This window comes from Candoia aspera, chromosome 2, assembly GCF_035149785.1.
Source record: "Candoia aspera isolate rCanAsp1 chromosome 2, rCanAsp1.hap2, whole genome shotgun sequence".
Classification (NCBI taxonomy): domain Eukaryota; kingdom Metazoa; phylum Chordata; class Lepidosauria; order Squamata; family Boidae; genus Candoia; species Candoia aspera.
The window spans coordinates 166,144,434-166,159,380 of NC_086154.1; the positions used below are offsets into that span (position 1 = coordinate 166,144,434).

The 14,947-nt window shown below is 39.7% G+C and overlaps 1 protein-coding gene across 2 annotated transcripts; it reads right to left on the bottom strand.

Annotated features, from left to right (window-relative positions):
- Positions 1-2,140: 2,140 nt before the first annotated feature.
- ERI1 (exoribonuclease 1) lies at positions 2,141-14,106 on the bottom strand. Of its 2 annotated transcripts, XM_063294748.1 has the most exons (7): positions 13,966-14,106; positions 11,395-11,582; positions 9,642-9,852; positions 8,262-8,345; positions 6,861-6,970; positions 5,690-5,804; positions 2,141-3,918 (listed from the first exon to the last, which is right to left on the bottom strand). In XM_063294748.1, the coding sequence occupies exons 1-7, from the start codon at positions 14,038-14,040 to the stop codon at positions 3,679-3,681; spliced, it is 1,023 nt and encodes a 340-aa protein (XP_063150818.1). In that variant the 5' UTR covers positions 14,041-14,106; the 3' UTR covers positions 2,141-3,678. The 2 variants fall into 2 exon arrangements, with proteins under 2 accessions (XP_063150818.1, XP_063150819.1); XM_063294749.1 differs by lacking the exon at positions 8,262-8,345.
- Between the last annotated feature and the right edge of the window lie 841 nt (positions 14,107-14,947).

Genomic DNA, 14,947 nt, shown 5'->3' on the forward strand with positions numbered 1-14,947 from the left:
GCACTTGCCAAGCCTTTCTCCAAATATCACTATCTTATTTCATGTCAAACTTCCTTGAAAATCAAGGTTAAGTTTTATTTATTTATGCAAGACTATTATTTTCTGATCTGGCTCCCTCCTTTCTCTACAACTCCCATACTACTCAGTCAACATATTTGACTGAGAGCCAGTTTGGTCTAGTAGTTAAGGCAACGAGCCAGAAACCAGGAGGCTGTGAGTTCCAGTCCCACCTTAGGCACGAAAGCCGGCTGGGTGACCTCAGGCCAGTCGCTCTCTCTCAGCCCAACTCACCTCACAGGGTGGTTGTTGTGGGGAAAGCAGGAGGAGGAATGAGTAAGAGTATGTTCGCTGCCTTGAGCTATTTATAAAAATAATAAAGGTGGGAAAATAAATAAAATAAAAAAATATTTATGGTGGTTGCTGCTTTGGGATTATAAAGTCCTAATGGCTCGAAGTATCACCCCAATCTGTGCATCTAAGTCCAGGACAGAGGCTTTGCTTGCCTTCCTGCTGATGGATTGGCCTGCAGTTCAATGACCAGTAGGGCCTTCTCAGTGGTAGCCCACCGATTATAGAATTCCTTCCCAAGGGAGGTCTGCCTATCCTCTCCCCATCTTGTCCTTTTTTCAGAAAACAACTGAAGATGTGCCAGAGATATTTGTAAGATAGCAAAGTTCTACTCAGAATGAGGCAATGTTTTACATTGCCTGTTTTGCTTTTTCTATATTAAAATGAATTTTACTTCTTTTGATCTATTGTTTTCAAGCACTGTTTTATTGGGTTGGAAGACTTTTTACTGTTCTCTTGCTAAGTGTCTTGTTTACTATGATATGGGACCCAATAACCTGGAGGCACACCAGATGTAAATTCCCATTTGGATTTAAAGAAGATCCAGTCAGGGCATATAAACAGTGCAAACTTGATGGAGATACGATGTAAACGATTTTTTCCATTAGCTTTATGTGATTGTTTGTAGTATATTTTAACAGTTTAGCCCAATTTAAAAATCTTTACATCCACTCGTTTCACCAAGAGATTTAAATATCTGCTTAAAAGTTCTACTGCTGAAATTAATAGAACTTAAATGTACTTAAATTTGGCTGAATTCTGTTCCTAGATGTTGTAACAAATTGATGAGATAAAGCAAGGCTATTCTTGGACAAACTTTTTTTTAAATCTATATTCCCACAATATATCCAACACACTGATCCCACTTGCAATCTATTACCTTTGCTGTACCAAGAATTCTTCAAAATTTCTCAACTTATTCTCCTTTGGTATTTGCACCCAGTAATATCATAAACTGGTTTTACCCTTCGTTCAAGAATGTACTGTCAAGGAATTTTGAAGGTGAAGATAGAAACACAGGAAGACAAGTCTTGCTGAATCAGACCAAAGATTGAGCTACTTCCCAGATTGGCTAATCAACTGCTTCTAGGAAGTCCACGAGGCATAATGAAAAAGTCAGTGGAAAAAAAATCTAAGTAAATTGTTGGGGTATTCACTGGCTATATTCACAAAACATACTTACCTCTGTTTAATTGACTTAATCCAGCTTTCTGGTTTGCACACTACAGTAATTAAGCCAAAGCATGGTTAGCTACTGTGTTGGTCAGTGGCCCATGTAACACACTGATTAACTAATCCAAAAGATCTATTACCAGGTAGGACTTCTGTGTTAGAGAATCTCCACATTATGGCCATTTGAGATATGCTTGGCAATACGTAACTAAGATGACCATAAGCTATTTCCTGTGGTCCACAGCAGTATTATCCAACATACATGCACACCCAGTAGATCTTAATTCAGCCCCTGCTGGTCCCTCCGTGTCATCCATTGTCTTAACTCCAGCCTCAATGATCAACTAAAATTTCTATCTGTTCTCACAGTCCAGCTACAACTTTGTATTGGCAGAGGAGCTATGAGAACTTTATTGGAAAGATACAACACATTAAATTAAAATATAAATGATTACAGTGGGTTGAAACCTTGTTTTAAAGTAAAAACAGACAAACTGCATAAACTTCTACAGTATCTCAAAAGCTGATATTTAAAGTGTCCAGAAGATGAATAGCTACTTTGTGCAGTGGATAAAAGGTGACCTAGAACAAAATCTTAAGCCGTGTCCACACAACACAATAATTCACATAGGTTTATTGGTTTAATCCAGTAGCCTGGGTTCACCTGAACCATAAATGATGTGCGCTGGCTGGCTTTATACTCACCCATAAAATAGCCAAGCCCATTTTAACTTAGTACAAGGTGTGAACCTAATCATAATCTTTCGGCACCATCCCAACCCCATGAACAAAACCTGTAGAAATTATATGAGTCCACACATGTAGGAACACATGATTTAAAATGTTAAAACAGAAAGGAATATTAAGATTGCAGGCTGAAGCAGACAGTGTAATGTCAAATCATCATTCAGTTTTACTCTGGACAGATTAGAACAAAGCAGAATATTTACAAAGTCGGTTTTCAGGAGAAAACCAATGCTGCAAACAGTGCCAAACTATACACTGTATACAGACACTATGAGGTATAATGGATAAAAGATGGGCTTAAATCCTTGCTTAGACATGAAGTCACTAGTTGACTTGAATCAGCCATTCATTCCCGCAGAACATTTTGGACAACAAATTGAGCAGAATTCCCATGAAGGTGACAAAATATAATAAACCAGTTCAAAAGTCAGAAATCTACAAGAGCTGAGCAATAAATATTAAAATGTGCCATACTATGTAATGGTTCAGTGACCATTAAAAACTCTATTTGTATTTATTAAAGCAAACCTTTCAAAACTGAGTTGAAATGTCAAAACAACAGTTGGCGTAATAATTTACAGGGAAGTTATTTGTTTCTCTTTGATTATATAAATGAAATACTGGCATGAAATCCATGCCAAAGCCTCAATTATTATAGGAATAATATGCTTCTCTGTTTTTTCTTTAACAATACTGGGGGAAGGGTATCAAAGTAAGTCACACCATGCTGGTATATAATGGAAGGAGAAAAGCACGATGATCCTGTTAAACACATTTCCATTATTTCAATAGAAATGTAATGAAATGCTTAATTTGCTATCCGAATTTAATGAGGTTAAGAGATATCTAATAGTGGCTCAACAGGTCCCTCAACAATATTACCACATCAATATAATATATCAAAAAATGTATTACTATTGGAAATTTCTATTAACTGGGTAAGAAAGACCAAACTTAAAAAAAACAAATGCCCCATTGTAAAGAATTACATTACATTACAAATAATATCAAATACCAGGAGACAATTTGGTCACTGTTGCTTGAAGTCAAATAGATCCTCCTGGTATGTTAAACAGTAAAACAAAAGATTAGCAAAGATGAATTCCCCATGGTATTCAACGACGTTACAAAACATCAGTATTGTTTTATCTGCAGATCAAATGTTACACTTCTGTTTGATTTTACTTTAGAGAAAACCATTTTAACTTGGGCAACTAAAATTAAACCTAGTGTGACTATTTTGGAGGGGTATTAAATTAACAGAGACTTTCAGTGGGTGCTCTGAGACCTGTATATTTCTGCAAGGGATTAAACTGGGGATAGAGCCCCCTTTAGAAAATCAACTCTCTGAAAAGGCTTTGGAATGCCAAGAATACGGGCCTGAACACAGTATAACTCACTTCCTAATATTTATCGAAACTTCGGCATCTGTGGTACTGGAGCTCCCTCTATGGGAGCAGAGGAAGGGACCGCCAGCAGGTGCCCACCATGGAGCCTCTCGTTCACACGGAGTTCACATCCATCCTGAAGCATTCGAATGGCTATTCGCGCAATGTTCTTGGAATCATCAAGCCCGCTGTGAGGCCGCCCATCATAGTCCATCCCAAGTTTTTCCAACATGGTTGACAGTTTTGTTTGGCTTCTAGGAACCTGGCAAATGAAGGGAATCGTTCTTAGTAGATTTCAGACAGAAGAGAAATGCAGTCTCTATTATCAATCTGTCTACATTACTAACTGGTCTAAATTCTATCCCTGCCCACATATGTGTGAGTGGGAGGGCAATGGGCTCTCTCTTTACTCTAGCTGTGCGCTGAAGTGGGACAGGTTTCCTACCCTAATGGGTATAATTTTAAAATATACTGTTTTAATTAAAATAAATAAATAGAAGGACAACATTCAGCATACCAAGCCATTTCCCATTTTTGTTTCTAAGAATGTCTCTGGGCCACACACAGGCATTCTTAGAAAACAAAAACGATGGGTAGTTATAGCCATTTATTTGGAAGTATGTCCACTTGCACCAAAAAAGTTAAAAGTTAAAGCAGGGTGATTAAGAGCATATCCTGGAGGGAAGTACTAGAAGGGGTGGTGGAGAGCAAGAGAACCAGTTTTCCTTCAGCAAAAGGATCTTTTACAACTGGCCATGCCCACCAAGGTGCCCGTGTTATATAAGAGCACACAGGACACTTTCTCACATTTCAAATAATGCCCATTGGCTCAAAGAGTGTTTATAGGTCTATTGTTCCAGTTCTACAGTTCTAGAAAGGAGAAATCAAGAATGGCCAACAAAAAGCAACATTCAGATTCTGAATTTCATAAGTATAGTATCTGGTACATCTTATAGCAGGGGCAGGCAGCATTTTTGTGTTTCTACATAAAAGATACATGTTTTTCTTCAATATACAGATAGTCCTCACTTACTGACTGCCTCATTCAGCAACCGTTTGAAGTTACAATGGCTCTGAATGAGACTTACAACCAGTCCTCAAAGTTGTGGCTATTGCAGCATCTCTGTGGTTATGTGATTGCTATACAGGTGCTTCGCAACCGGCGCACATTTACAACGGTTGCAGCATCCCACGATCACATGATCACCATTTGCAATCTTCACAGCTGGCTTTCGACAAGTAAGGTCATTTGGGAGGCTGGCAGGAAGTTGCAAGTCGCAATCACATGTCATGCTTAAGGACCCATGTCAGTCACTTAATGACTGCAGCAGAACTGACGTTAGTTCTGAGCAGTCATGTGACATTTCACTTAATGACCATGTTGCTTAGTGACAAGAGTCCCTGTCCCAACTGCAGTCAGTCAGTGAGGACTAGTTGTACTTTGAAGTTACTGGGGGTGACCTACTGACATCCCCAGGGTGGAAGGGATGCTTAAGGCATCCATTTCCCTGTTCAAAATGGCTCCAAAACTAAAAAAAAGAAGGCAACCCCTTTTCCCCACCGTTTAGGAGATGCAGAAGGGCTACTGAATGGCAGTGTGAGCTCCATAGGTTTCCTAGCTGTCATATAGATGTCAATAGGGGTAATCTTTACCCAAAACTTCATACAATTCTCCTAGCCACAGCATATGTCCTAACTACCAGGAAACACACTGAGACAATGACTTGGTCTCTAATATTTATTACTAGTACTTAACAAGAATCCTAACAAACTGAGGAAGCGTGGGAAAAACCCAGCCATATAAACCCCAAAGGTTAAGGTGGTCCCGATCTGTGTCTCTTTGAATGGCTGAACAGTTCCTCAGTGCTATGCATGCGCTTGACAGTCTGGGTGGGAGCCCCCTGCTCGCCATCCTTACTCATGACAGCATACAGTTAAATTCACTATCCTGCCAATTATTATAAACCCATTTCTGGGCTTCTACTTTTCTCAACTAGAATCTGAATGTATCAGGAAACAAGGAGACAACAAACCTTGTAGAAGTTTCCATAGGATTTGCGGATATTAATCCACTTCTTAGCAAAAGACGGATACTTCAGACGACTAACACGACACTGGATATTTAAAAATTTACTCATATCCCAGGACCTTTAACAAACAAACAAATCAAAGTATTTTAAGAATGCCAATTTAGTTTTTCATCAGGAGGTTCTTTTGAGCTTCTTTTGGAAACCATTTAGATCTCCCTTTGTGTATTTGCCCAATTTTTCTGACACAATTTGTAAATCCTTTTCTGAGAGTCCCTGAATTTAGAGTTAAGCAACGAGCCAGTGTTATCTGTGGCAACACCTGTTGCTAAATTCCTCTTTCAGTGGCCCAAATAAGCATCAACAATTTTGTTTGCCCAGGTTTTCTCGTGGAGATATTGTTTTATTCCATGCTGTTGATTTGTTTCCTAGCATTTTACTGATCATATCATCTTTCATTAGTTTTATGATTCATTAACTTTGAATTGTGTTTTTTATAATGAGATGGGCAGTGTATAAATGTAATAAATAATATTTATTAAATAAATATTTATTAATAAATACATTCTGTATTTTATTATTCATTAATTTTGTCTTATGTTACTCATGATACTTCTTGTTCAAATGTAAAAGATATGGCCCAAGCATTAAAAAATCAACAGATGTACGTATGAATGCACTCCCTTGTATGGTTCTGCAAATAAGGCATTTTTTAGCTATCTTCATTGTCAGACGGAAAATTTAGCATTTTTATAGCATCTCCTCGTGTGTAGCCATTGTATAAAACAACCGGATTCACTGTTCATGTCTGAATGTTAATGTAATTACCTATACAAATTATTCCTCTTGAATTCAACAAGTGGTAATCCTCTACTATGTTCTGGATTTTAATCTGTGTAAATTTGCTACAATCTTTTCAAAACACAAAATATTTCTTCTGCTCATGTGCAGCACCAGAGAACAAGCAGGGGAAAGATCCAAGGTGTTCAGACATTCCAATCACAGCATCCTATTTAGCTTACAGTTGCAAACGCAACCAACTTGAACAACGGCAAAAATGCAATCCTATGAAAGCTAAAGAATGGTTGAAGAACACTGACATAATTTAATGGTTGCAATTAAAAAAATAAGTATGTTTCATTAACTGAACATACGTACAACTCTCCCCATTACATACCCATCAGTTAATATGGAATAGCTGTATTTGCTTCCTAGTTCTTTCTGTTTCATCCAATCTACAACACTTTGCAGCACTTTGGGGAATTCATCAGCTTTCTCCACCAGTTCCTAGAAATATTATCAGCGAAAATACAATTACTGTATACTAAGAAGCTTGAGTACTAATTTTCTAATGGGAGAATAATATGAACAGGGCTTCTGTCAAGCCATATTATTAAAAATGCACTACACAGTTTTTGGTTTTCTACAGTAACTATCAATGCATCAGAAATATCCTATATTCTTATTAATTCAATGAGAAAATACAAACTTCGCTACGACTCCCGAAGTATTTGCATCATATGCCTAATATTCTTTAGGGGTGGTGGGGGAGGGAGGGATCTCCTGGATCCAACTCTTGCACGTTGTATTCTCCTCAAGGAAACCCTGCAGCCTGTCAACCATCCTACCTTTCTGGTTGCTCGCTCTCTCATTTCCCTATACATTCATCCCTTCTCAGCTTGGAAAACTGGAAGAAGGATGCAATTTATGGCAGAAAGTTCTTTTTTGCTCCACAGCCTAACTATAATGTATAGGGAAAGAACTAAGACTTTAAGCAGTAGGAACTTCTTAACACCAAACTTAAGGGCCTCTATCTCAAAATCATCTAAAATGTCTACTGCCCCATATCAGATTCAGTACCTAACAAACCATTACAACAAGCCAACTTTTATGAACATACCTATTTTTGGTGCACTTTCCAACTAAACTTATTAACTAGATTGTTATTGCGCTACTAAGAATGTAACAAGTTTGAGGTGTACTATTATCCCAAGGAGACTTTGCAATATTATTCCTGCAGCTGGCACTAAGGAGGCAATAAAGTAGTCTTCACCAAGGTGGAACTCTCATGAGAATTGGCATATCCTCTCCCAGTCAATAAATGTACCATTTAAACAATTCACATTATTGGTTGTACAAGCAGGCTCTGCAGGTGCATGGAGTACTGATTGACATTAGATTCTGCCTCTGACCCAACCAGCCCAGGCATGATCAATACTGGTTGCTTACAGTACGGTGTTAGAAATGGTGAACAGTGTTCAGTGTTTTAGGAAAGCATATCAGCTCAGAGAATTGCTCAGAAAAATTCAGAATTCTAGTCTATAGAATAGTTATACATTTCTCTATAAACGTACTTCTTTTAAATCAATACCATAGGCATTTTACTTGCAGCCTGTGGTACTGACTTGAAAGAAATGCATCTGTAAAGAAAAAGAGAAATCAGGAAGCTTAGACCTGAGCACTCTTCACTTACATGCTCTGTTTGCAATCAGATATTAGGATTATAATCAATGCCTAAACCTTAACCTTAAAAAAAAGTTTTGCTTAATGACTGTACTGAGTGACAAAGACAGTTTACCTGAGAGATTCCTGTCAAATTAATGCAGAAATCTGAAAGTTGAGGATTAATCTCTGGTTTCACGTATTGCTGGAACGTGTCTTCCTACAAAATTGAACTTAATCATAGGTCATTTCATGATCATACAGACAAAACACAGAACATCCACTCCTTTCATAGCTCATTAATGTAAAGGAATAACAACAATCAGTCAAAGATGATAAGGATTAGTTGAGCCTTAGCAACAAGTACTGCAGTTACCACACTTGTGTTTTACGTGGGATATTCTGCTGCTCCTGCTGCTATGGTTAGGGGCATTCTTACAACTCCCACTTCAGGTTTGGGTTCGCAAACAGTGTCAAGACTTGTAATACAGAGTAGCCCATATGGAATGATGTATGTGCTATTACAGTCACTACACACTTGTCAAAGTATATTAGGGGCACCGTATCTGGACAGCCATGAGAAGACAATAAAGAGATACAGAAAGCCCTCTCTGCTGTCATCCAGTGGGCTTTGGACTTTTGCAGCCCAGAGGTAGCACCCCTTAGGGATACACCTGCGATCCCATGTCATATCTACAACTGCTGACTCCTCACTCAGAGCAGCATAGCTAGTGAACCACCCATTGGTTTGTTTAATCATCAGCATGTTGGATGAATACAGGATGCAGGCTAGGCCATTTCCAGCCAAAACAAATCAGAGAACATACCCATAAGCAACTTAACACAGGCCTTTCCAGGTTCTTCAACCAATTCTGCTGGGAATGTAGCCCACACTGAAACAGCATGCTTAAGTCTAAACAAACAACATATGATGGGTAACTTGCTAGCCACACTCCATAGAGGAAAACCAATGAGCATGAGCATGCACATTTGTGCTAACTAAGCTTTATGGCTTAGCACGATATGCAACTGAATCAGTGTTACATACCTGCGGAACATGTGGCTGAACATCTTAAAACAAAATGAAAAGCAGCCTCAAGGCGGTGTCATTTAGAGCAGAAGAGCAGCAGAGCAGGGCATTTGGACCATTCTTTGCCGTCTTTCACCCAAAATCATTTTCCCTTTCTCAAACTGTCTACTTGTGGGAGTCCAGGCATGTATTTACTTCTGTCATGCTTGTTCCACTTAGCAAGGGGAAGAAAAAGGGAATATTCTTTTGCACAAAGTGCCTTTAAACTAAGTAACAAACATATATCACTATTTATTTTCTTACGGATGTAATTCAAGATCTAAAAAGGCTGTGTCAGCCAGAGTCATAAGCTGCCTAATTTGTTGATCAGACAGCATACAAGTCAACATAATATATTTGCTTTGCTATCTATTTTCAAAATGCAAAACTCACTTTTTGATGAATTTATTAAACCATCTAGTAGACAGGTAGGATATGAATACTTACTATTTGTAATGTCTGAGTATTTAGTAAAACAACAGGAAATTCAATTATTTCATGAGTAAAATCAGGCTGATTTCTTTCTTCACAAGTTGCTTCAAAGTCAATAACACAGATATAATTGTAGTAATCTTCTGCATTTGTCGGCTGCTTTTGCATTAGTTTTTCTTTCTTGTAATAGTTTTTCAGCCTCTTCTTCAGTACGTCTTTCACTCCTCTGTCAAAGAAAAAAAAATCAACACAGCTTATTTCCAGGGTATTTTAGTATACTGCTAAGTTAGAGCAGAAATGTAGCACCTCCTAATCCGTTTGGACATTATCTCTCCATGCAAATGTCAGCCTTGTTTCTAGTAACTTCCTCCAACAGAAATGACAAGAATGACCTACTTTGATCTGCTTAAATCAAACAAGCCTCAAAAGGAAGTTGCTCCTACTATGTAGTTTTCCACTGAGAAAGAGATAACAGCTTTATCCCAAGAGAAGAAGTACTCAACAGGATTATAAAACTCCCTATGCCTTAAATAAATTTAAGAGATTATTTCTAGACAAAATATAATCCAGTTTTTACATAAGTTGTTTGCAATGATATTAATGGTATTTCTGCCCATAAAAGTAATCCTTTCATTTACATTTCAGGTAAGTTAAATTGTGTCTGGGAAGCAAACAGAAGGAACACTAGTTATGTACACTATTTACAAAGAACATCATATATTAAAAAATTGTGATGCCATTATATACATGACACAGGAAGCTATTTTCTAAAAAGTCAGATCATTGTTCCACCTACCCCAATACTGTCAACCCTAGTTGGCAGGGAATTCCAGGTTGCCAGACAAAAGTTTCTTTCAGCTTTACCTGGAAATGCCAAGAACCATACCCGGGGACATTTTGCACGTAAAGCCTGCATTCTACTACTAAACCACCACCAGTCACGAATTACATTTTTTTTATCACCTCCTGGTTCCAACTTTAATTTATTTATGCAATTTATCCACTACCTCAGTCCAAGTGGATTCTTGGGATACTGATATTAGAATAACAGTAATAAATAATACATGACATTAAATCATCAGAACTAAAATAATACTGTACATGCAGATAAAGCAACAAATATATATAGGCCTGTGTCCCCAAAGGCCATCCAGAAAAGCCATGTCTTTACCAGCCTCTGGAAGGCCATTAGGGTAGGGGCCCTCACTGCCCAGGAGATAGGCTGTTCCATAGGAAGAGAGCTGCCACAGACAACGTTTGCTATCGGGCCTCCTCTTGCCACACCTCCCAACAGACTGGGAACTCTTCTACTCGTTAGCTTCCCTTTTTTCCACGTAAGATTTTCTTATTTAAACTTTTCAGTTCCATTTTCACCGAATTCTTGAACTTCCTTTTTCTATCAGGTTATCCTTTCCAGAAAGTTCACCTGGAGTTTCTCCCATACGCTCCTTCGACTGAAGACATGCAGAGGTATATAATGCCACAATGCAAATTCTAGAATTACAACTTTATGCAAGATTTAATACTGAGGAATCCCCCCTATGATTGTTCAGTGTAAAATCCTTCCCTGCCCACCTCTTCCAATGATAATGACTTCTATGCAGAAATAATTATTCACAATAGACAGACTTAGCTTCTTTCTTTGTCCTTCTACAAATCATAAAAGCATCTCAGAAGAGAGATCCATAAGAGGTGACTTTTTAAATTTCACCTTTATATATGGAGTCAGAAACACATCAGGAAATATATGCACTTCGCACATGGTTACCTGGTGTCAAGTCTGAATTCAGCAAGTTTAGCTCTAAGCTCTTCTCTACTCATTCTATTGATATAACCATTTGTCAGGGAAATCTCTTTGTAGATTGGATCGCTGAAATCACTTGAATTGGACATGGATTTTTTATTATTATCTTCTTGAAAATCAGACTTGCAGCCCTGCTTACTCTGACTGAAAGGCTGTATGATGAGAAAAAAAAAACAGTTGTGATGGTTATAACTGTCTTCATCTTCAAAAGCTTGAAATAATAATGTTATTCAACATTACCTAAAACAATGTCACTGGATAATTGTCCAAAGGCAAGGATGACCATAATATTATATCGAAAAAGCCCTCACGTATACTGAAGTGTGCAATTTATCTACTTCTTATTAACATTTAACTTTCAAGATGCATTTTTTTTTAAAGAAGGGAAACTTACCACAATTGCCACACAAACCTGATCTTGTCCTTGGGTCATCAATTAGCCAAATTTCCTACTTGGTCATCAACATGGTACCCTCTAGATAAGTATAATTCCCACTGTTAAGGAAATTAGCAGCATTTGCAGACAGGCCCAAGGACAGTACTACTTTATTTTAAATTCCAGAACTGGGAGTAGCATACAATATGCACCTCTGTTTAACTTGTTACACCATCCTTTCTTACAGTATTTTAGTACAGTTTTTTATATACTTCTTGAACATAGGTAAGTTTAAAGTCAATAAGACAATACCAACAAAGGAAATTATAGAAACAAGGGTAGAGGGAACATCCTGATGAGTGTTAGTGGTCAAGAAGTTAAGCTAAGTTAAGAACAGGCTAAATATGATTTATATCATTTAACTGTTACAGGCACTTAAGAAAAAAACTTGAAAAGTGTGAACAGGAAGAAAGCAAAACAGTATATGCTTGTGGATCAGTTCAGTGGTGGGGGAAGGATCCAGTAAGCCTGAGGATGCATTGGAATACCAGTGGAAAGGCAGGAAGGGAAATTCAAGGGTAGGAGAACAAGAAGGAAAAACATAAGGAGGTAGGCTTGTCCTTTTTTAAAATCCAAGGTGGCCATGAGTAAAACAAGGAGAAATAAGAGAAATAAGATAAAATTTACATCATTTTATCATGTAAAATATGACAGAGAAAAGACACAGAAATATAAAATTTCCATGACAACATCATCCTCAAGTTGCATAGCCCAGCTGGAAAAATTTCAAATCAATTTCAAAGTGTTATCCTTTGTACAGAAATACTATCTTTGATGTCATCAATACTCAGGTGGTTCAAATGCATTACCCTGTCAAATTAAAGCAATAAAGTGATTTCCATATTTTGCATGGATGTATTTCTCATGCTGTTAACTTTTCTAATTAAAGAAAGAAAGAAACCAAACATGCATTTCTATATTCTGTTCATCCAATAAGGAATTCAAAGGCCTTTGTGGACTTGCATCTATTTTATTTCTTAACAGTTCTTTTAGTAGGCTAACTTCATTGGCACAAAGACATGCAGCCCCCAGTTTTGAACTCTTGTGTGTCCAATCTATCCTCTCAGTGAGTTTGGTTGTCATGGATTAGGATTCATACAGACAGCTGCTTCCAAGTTATATTGCTCAGCTAAGCAAACAGTCCAAAGCATTTTTTCCTTAAATGCTTCACTATCAACTGGCAATGCAAGAGAGCCAGGATTTAACTGTTGTGCTCTACTAAAAGTATGCTGAGTTACAGCTTCCTGGTTGGTTCCATAACTCAACTGGCCAGAAAATAGAGTTATCCTCCAAAGTTAAGAGATCTTTCTCTGTTACTTCAGCTTCTCCCCCACAGTCAATCCAGTATGTAGTTATAGCTGGGAATAATGTTTCAAGCATTTGACTATAGGCCACAAGGGATTATATGCCACAGTCTTATTTGTTAGTACTGCAGCACTGCAAGATTTCTTGGGCATTTCCAGGTAACACAAACAGCCTGCCTCAGTGTCCATGTTACTACCATTCCAGGCAAGGGATTGCCATCTCTGTTTACCCATACTGTATCGATTTAAAAATAAATAATTATTAATAAGTGAAAAATGAATTCATATTTTAATTAGTAAAGCTACCCCCCTTTAGAAGAGCCATGAGGTTGGGTTTGTTTGGTTCCTGTAGCACAGATTCCTCCTTCGGGCAGTAATTCATCTTGGCTATATGTAAATTTATCTGGAAGTGCAACTGAGAAGCCGAAATTCAAGCGACTACAAAAAAAGCCCTTATGGCGCAAGACTTCTTTAAACGCGCAGGTCCCCCTCCCGCGATGGCTCTCTCCCGCAATCGCTCCGCGACTATCTTGCAGAGCGGGGCGAAAGAGGATTCCGCGGGAGACGCGAGCCCCCGGGAGGCGGGCGTGCTTTCCCGCCGCGGTCCAATTGTTTTCGCTCTCTCGCGCCGCCGCCCCTCCTTCGGGGAGGGAGGAGCTCAGCGCCCTTCGACCGATGACGGCAGGAGCTCTTCGGTTGGGACCGCCGCTTCTCTGGGCGCCAAGCGCGAGCCGGCTGCTCTACCCTGCGGGACGCGCGGGAGGGCAGGCTGCGCGGCCGCGAAGGGACACTTACCGAGGCCGCGCGGGCTTCCGCGTTGTCCTCTCCGGGGGGGTCCCGCCGCTGCACGTTCTCTTTCTGCTCCTCCATACGGCTCTCCAGCGGCAGGGAAACCTGGGGCGCTCTCGCTCTCTCTCTCTCTCTCTCTCGTGCGCGCGCGGACGTGCAGGGGGGAGGGGGAGGGAAGGCGCCAAGCACCGCGCAAAACACCGCACCGAGTCGGTGACGTCAGGACGAGCGATCCGCCCCTCGCGCGCTCAATGGTGGAGCGGGGCGGGGGCGGGAACGCCGCCGCAAGGATGAGCAGGGAATGTAATCTGACGTCAGGGCCCGCCGGAAAATAACTAACCTGCTCGCTCTTCGACCGTCCCTAGTTGGCGTCCCGCCCGCTTTCCGAGCGGGGTGCGCCTTATCACGCGCTGCCTGCCAGGGTTTCCCTCTGTAACGGCGCGGGAAGGGCCCGACGGGTTCGGGCTGAGAAGTTCGGTTCGTTGCGTTCCAAAGTGCCTGCCGGCTACACCCAGGGTTTGGACAGCCGACTCGGTGGGCGGCGAACGTGGCAAAGTCAAATTCTCGTTAGAGATTATTAGAGAAGGGTTTTGAAAAATCCAGAATTTTGTTCCCCAATCCGGATCCCTGGAAGCGTTCTCACTGAGGATTGCGGGCACAATGCTGGTCTCTGCCTCTGAAAACGTTACTGGAAAGCTGGAGCATCACCGGCGGAGCGAGAGTATATTCCTTATTAGGAAAAGATAGCATTTGGGGCTTGCTGTTTAGGAAGCAAATGCACATAAGATGATCCGAGTGAAATCAGGCCTGCTGTAGAAAAACAAGACTTCTGGGTCATTGAATGACATTACCAGGAATTCTGTGGCTGCCAATCTACAATATTTACAGCAGGGTGCAAAAAGAAGATGTGGTTACATCAGATTTCTGTTTTGGGGTTTTCTTTATAGTTCTTTTGCTGGCAAGCAGTGTATTCCTGGTACCTGAAACA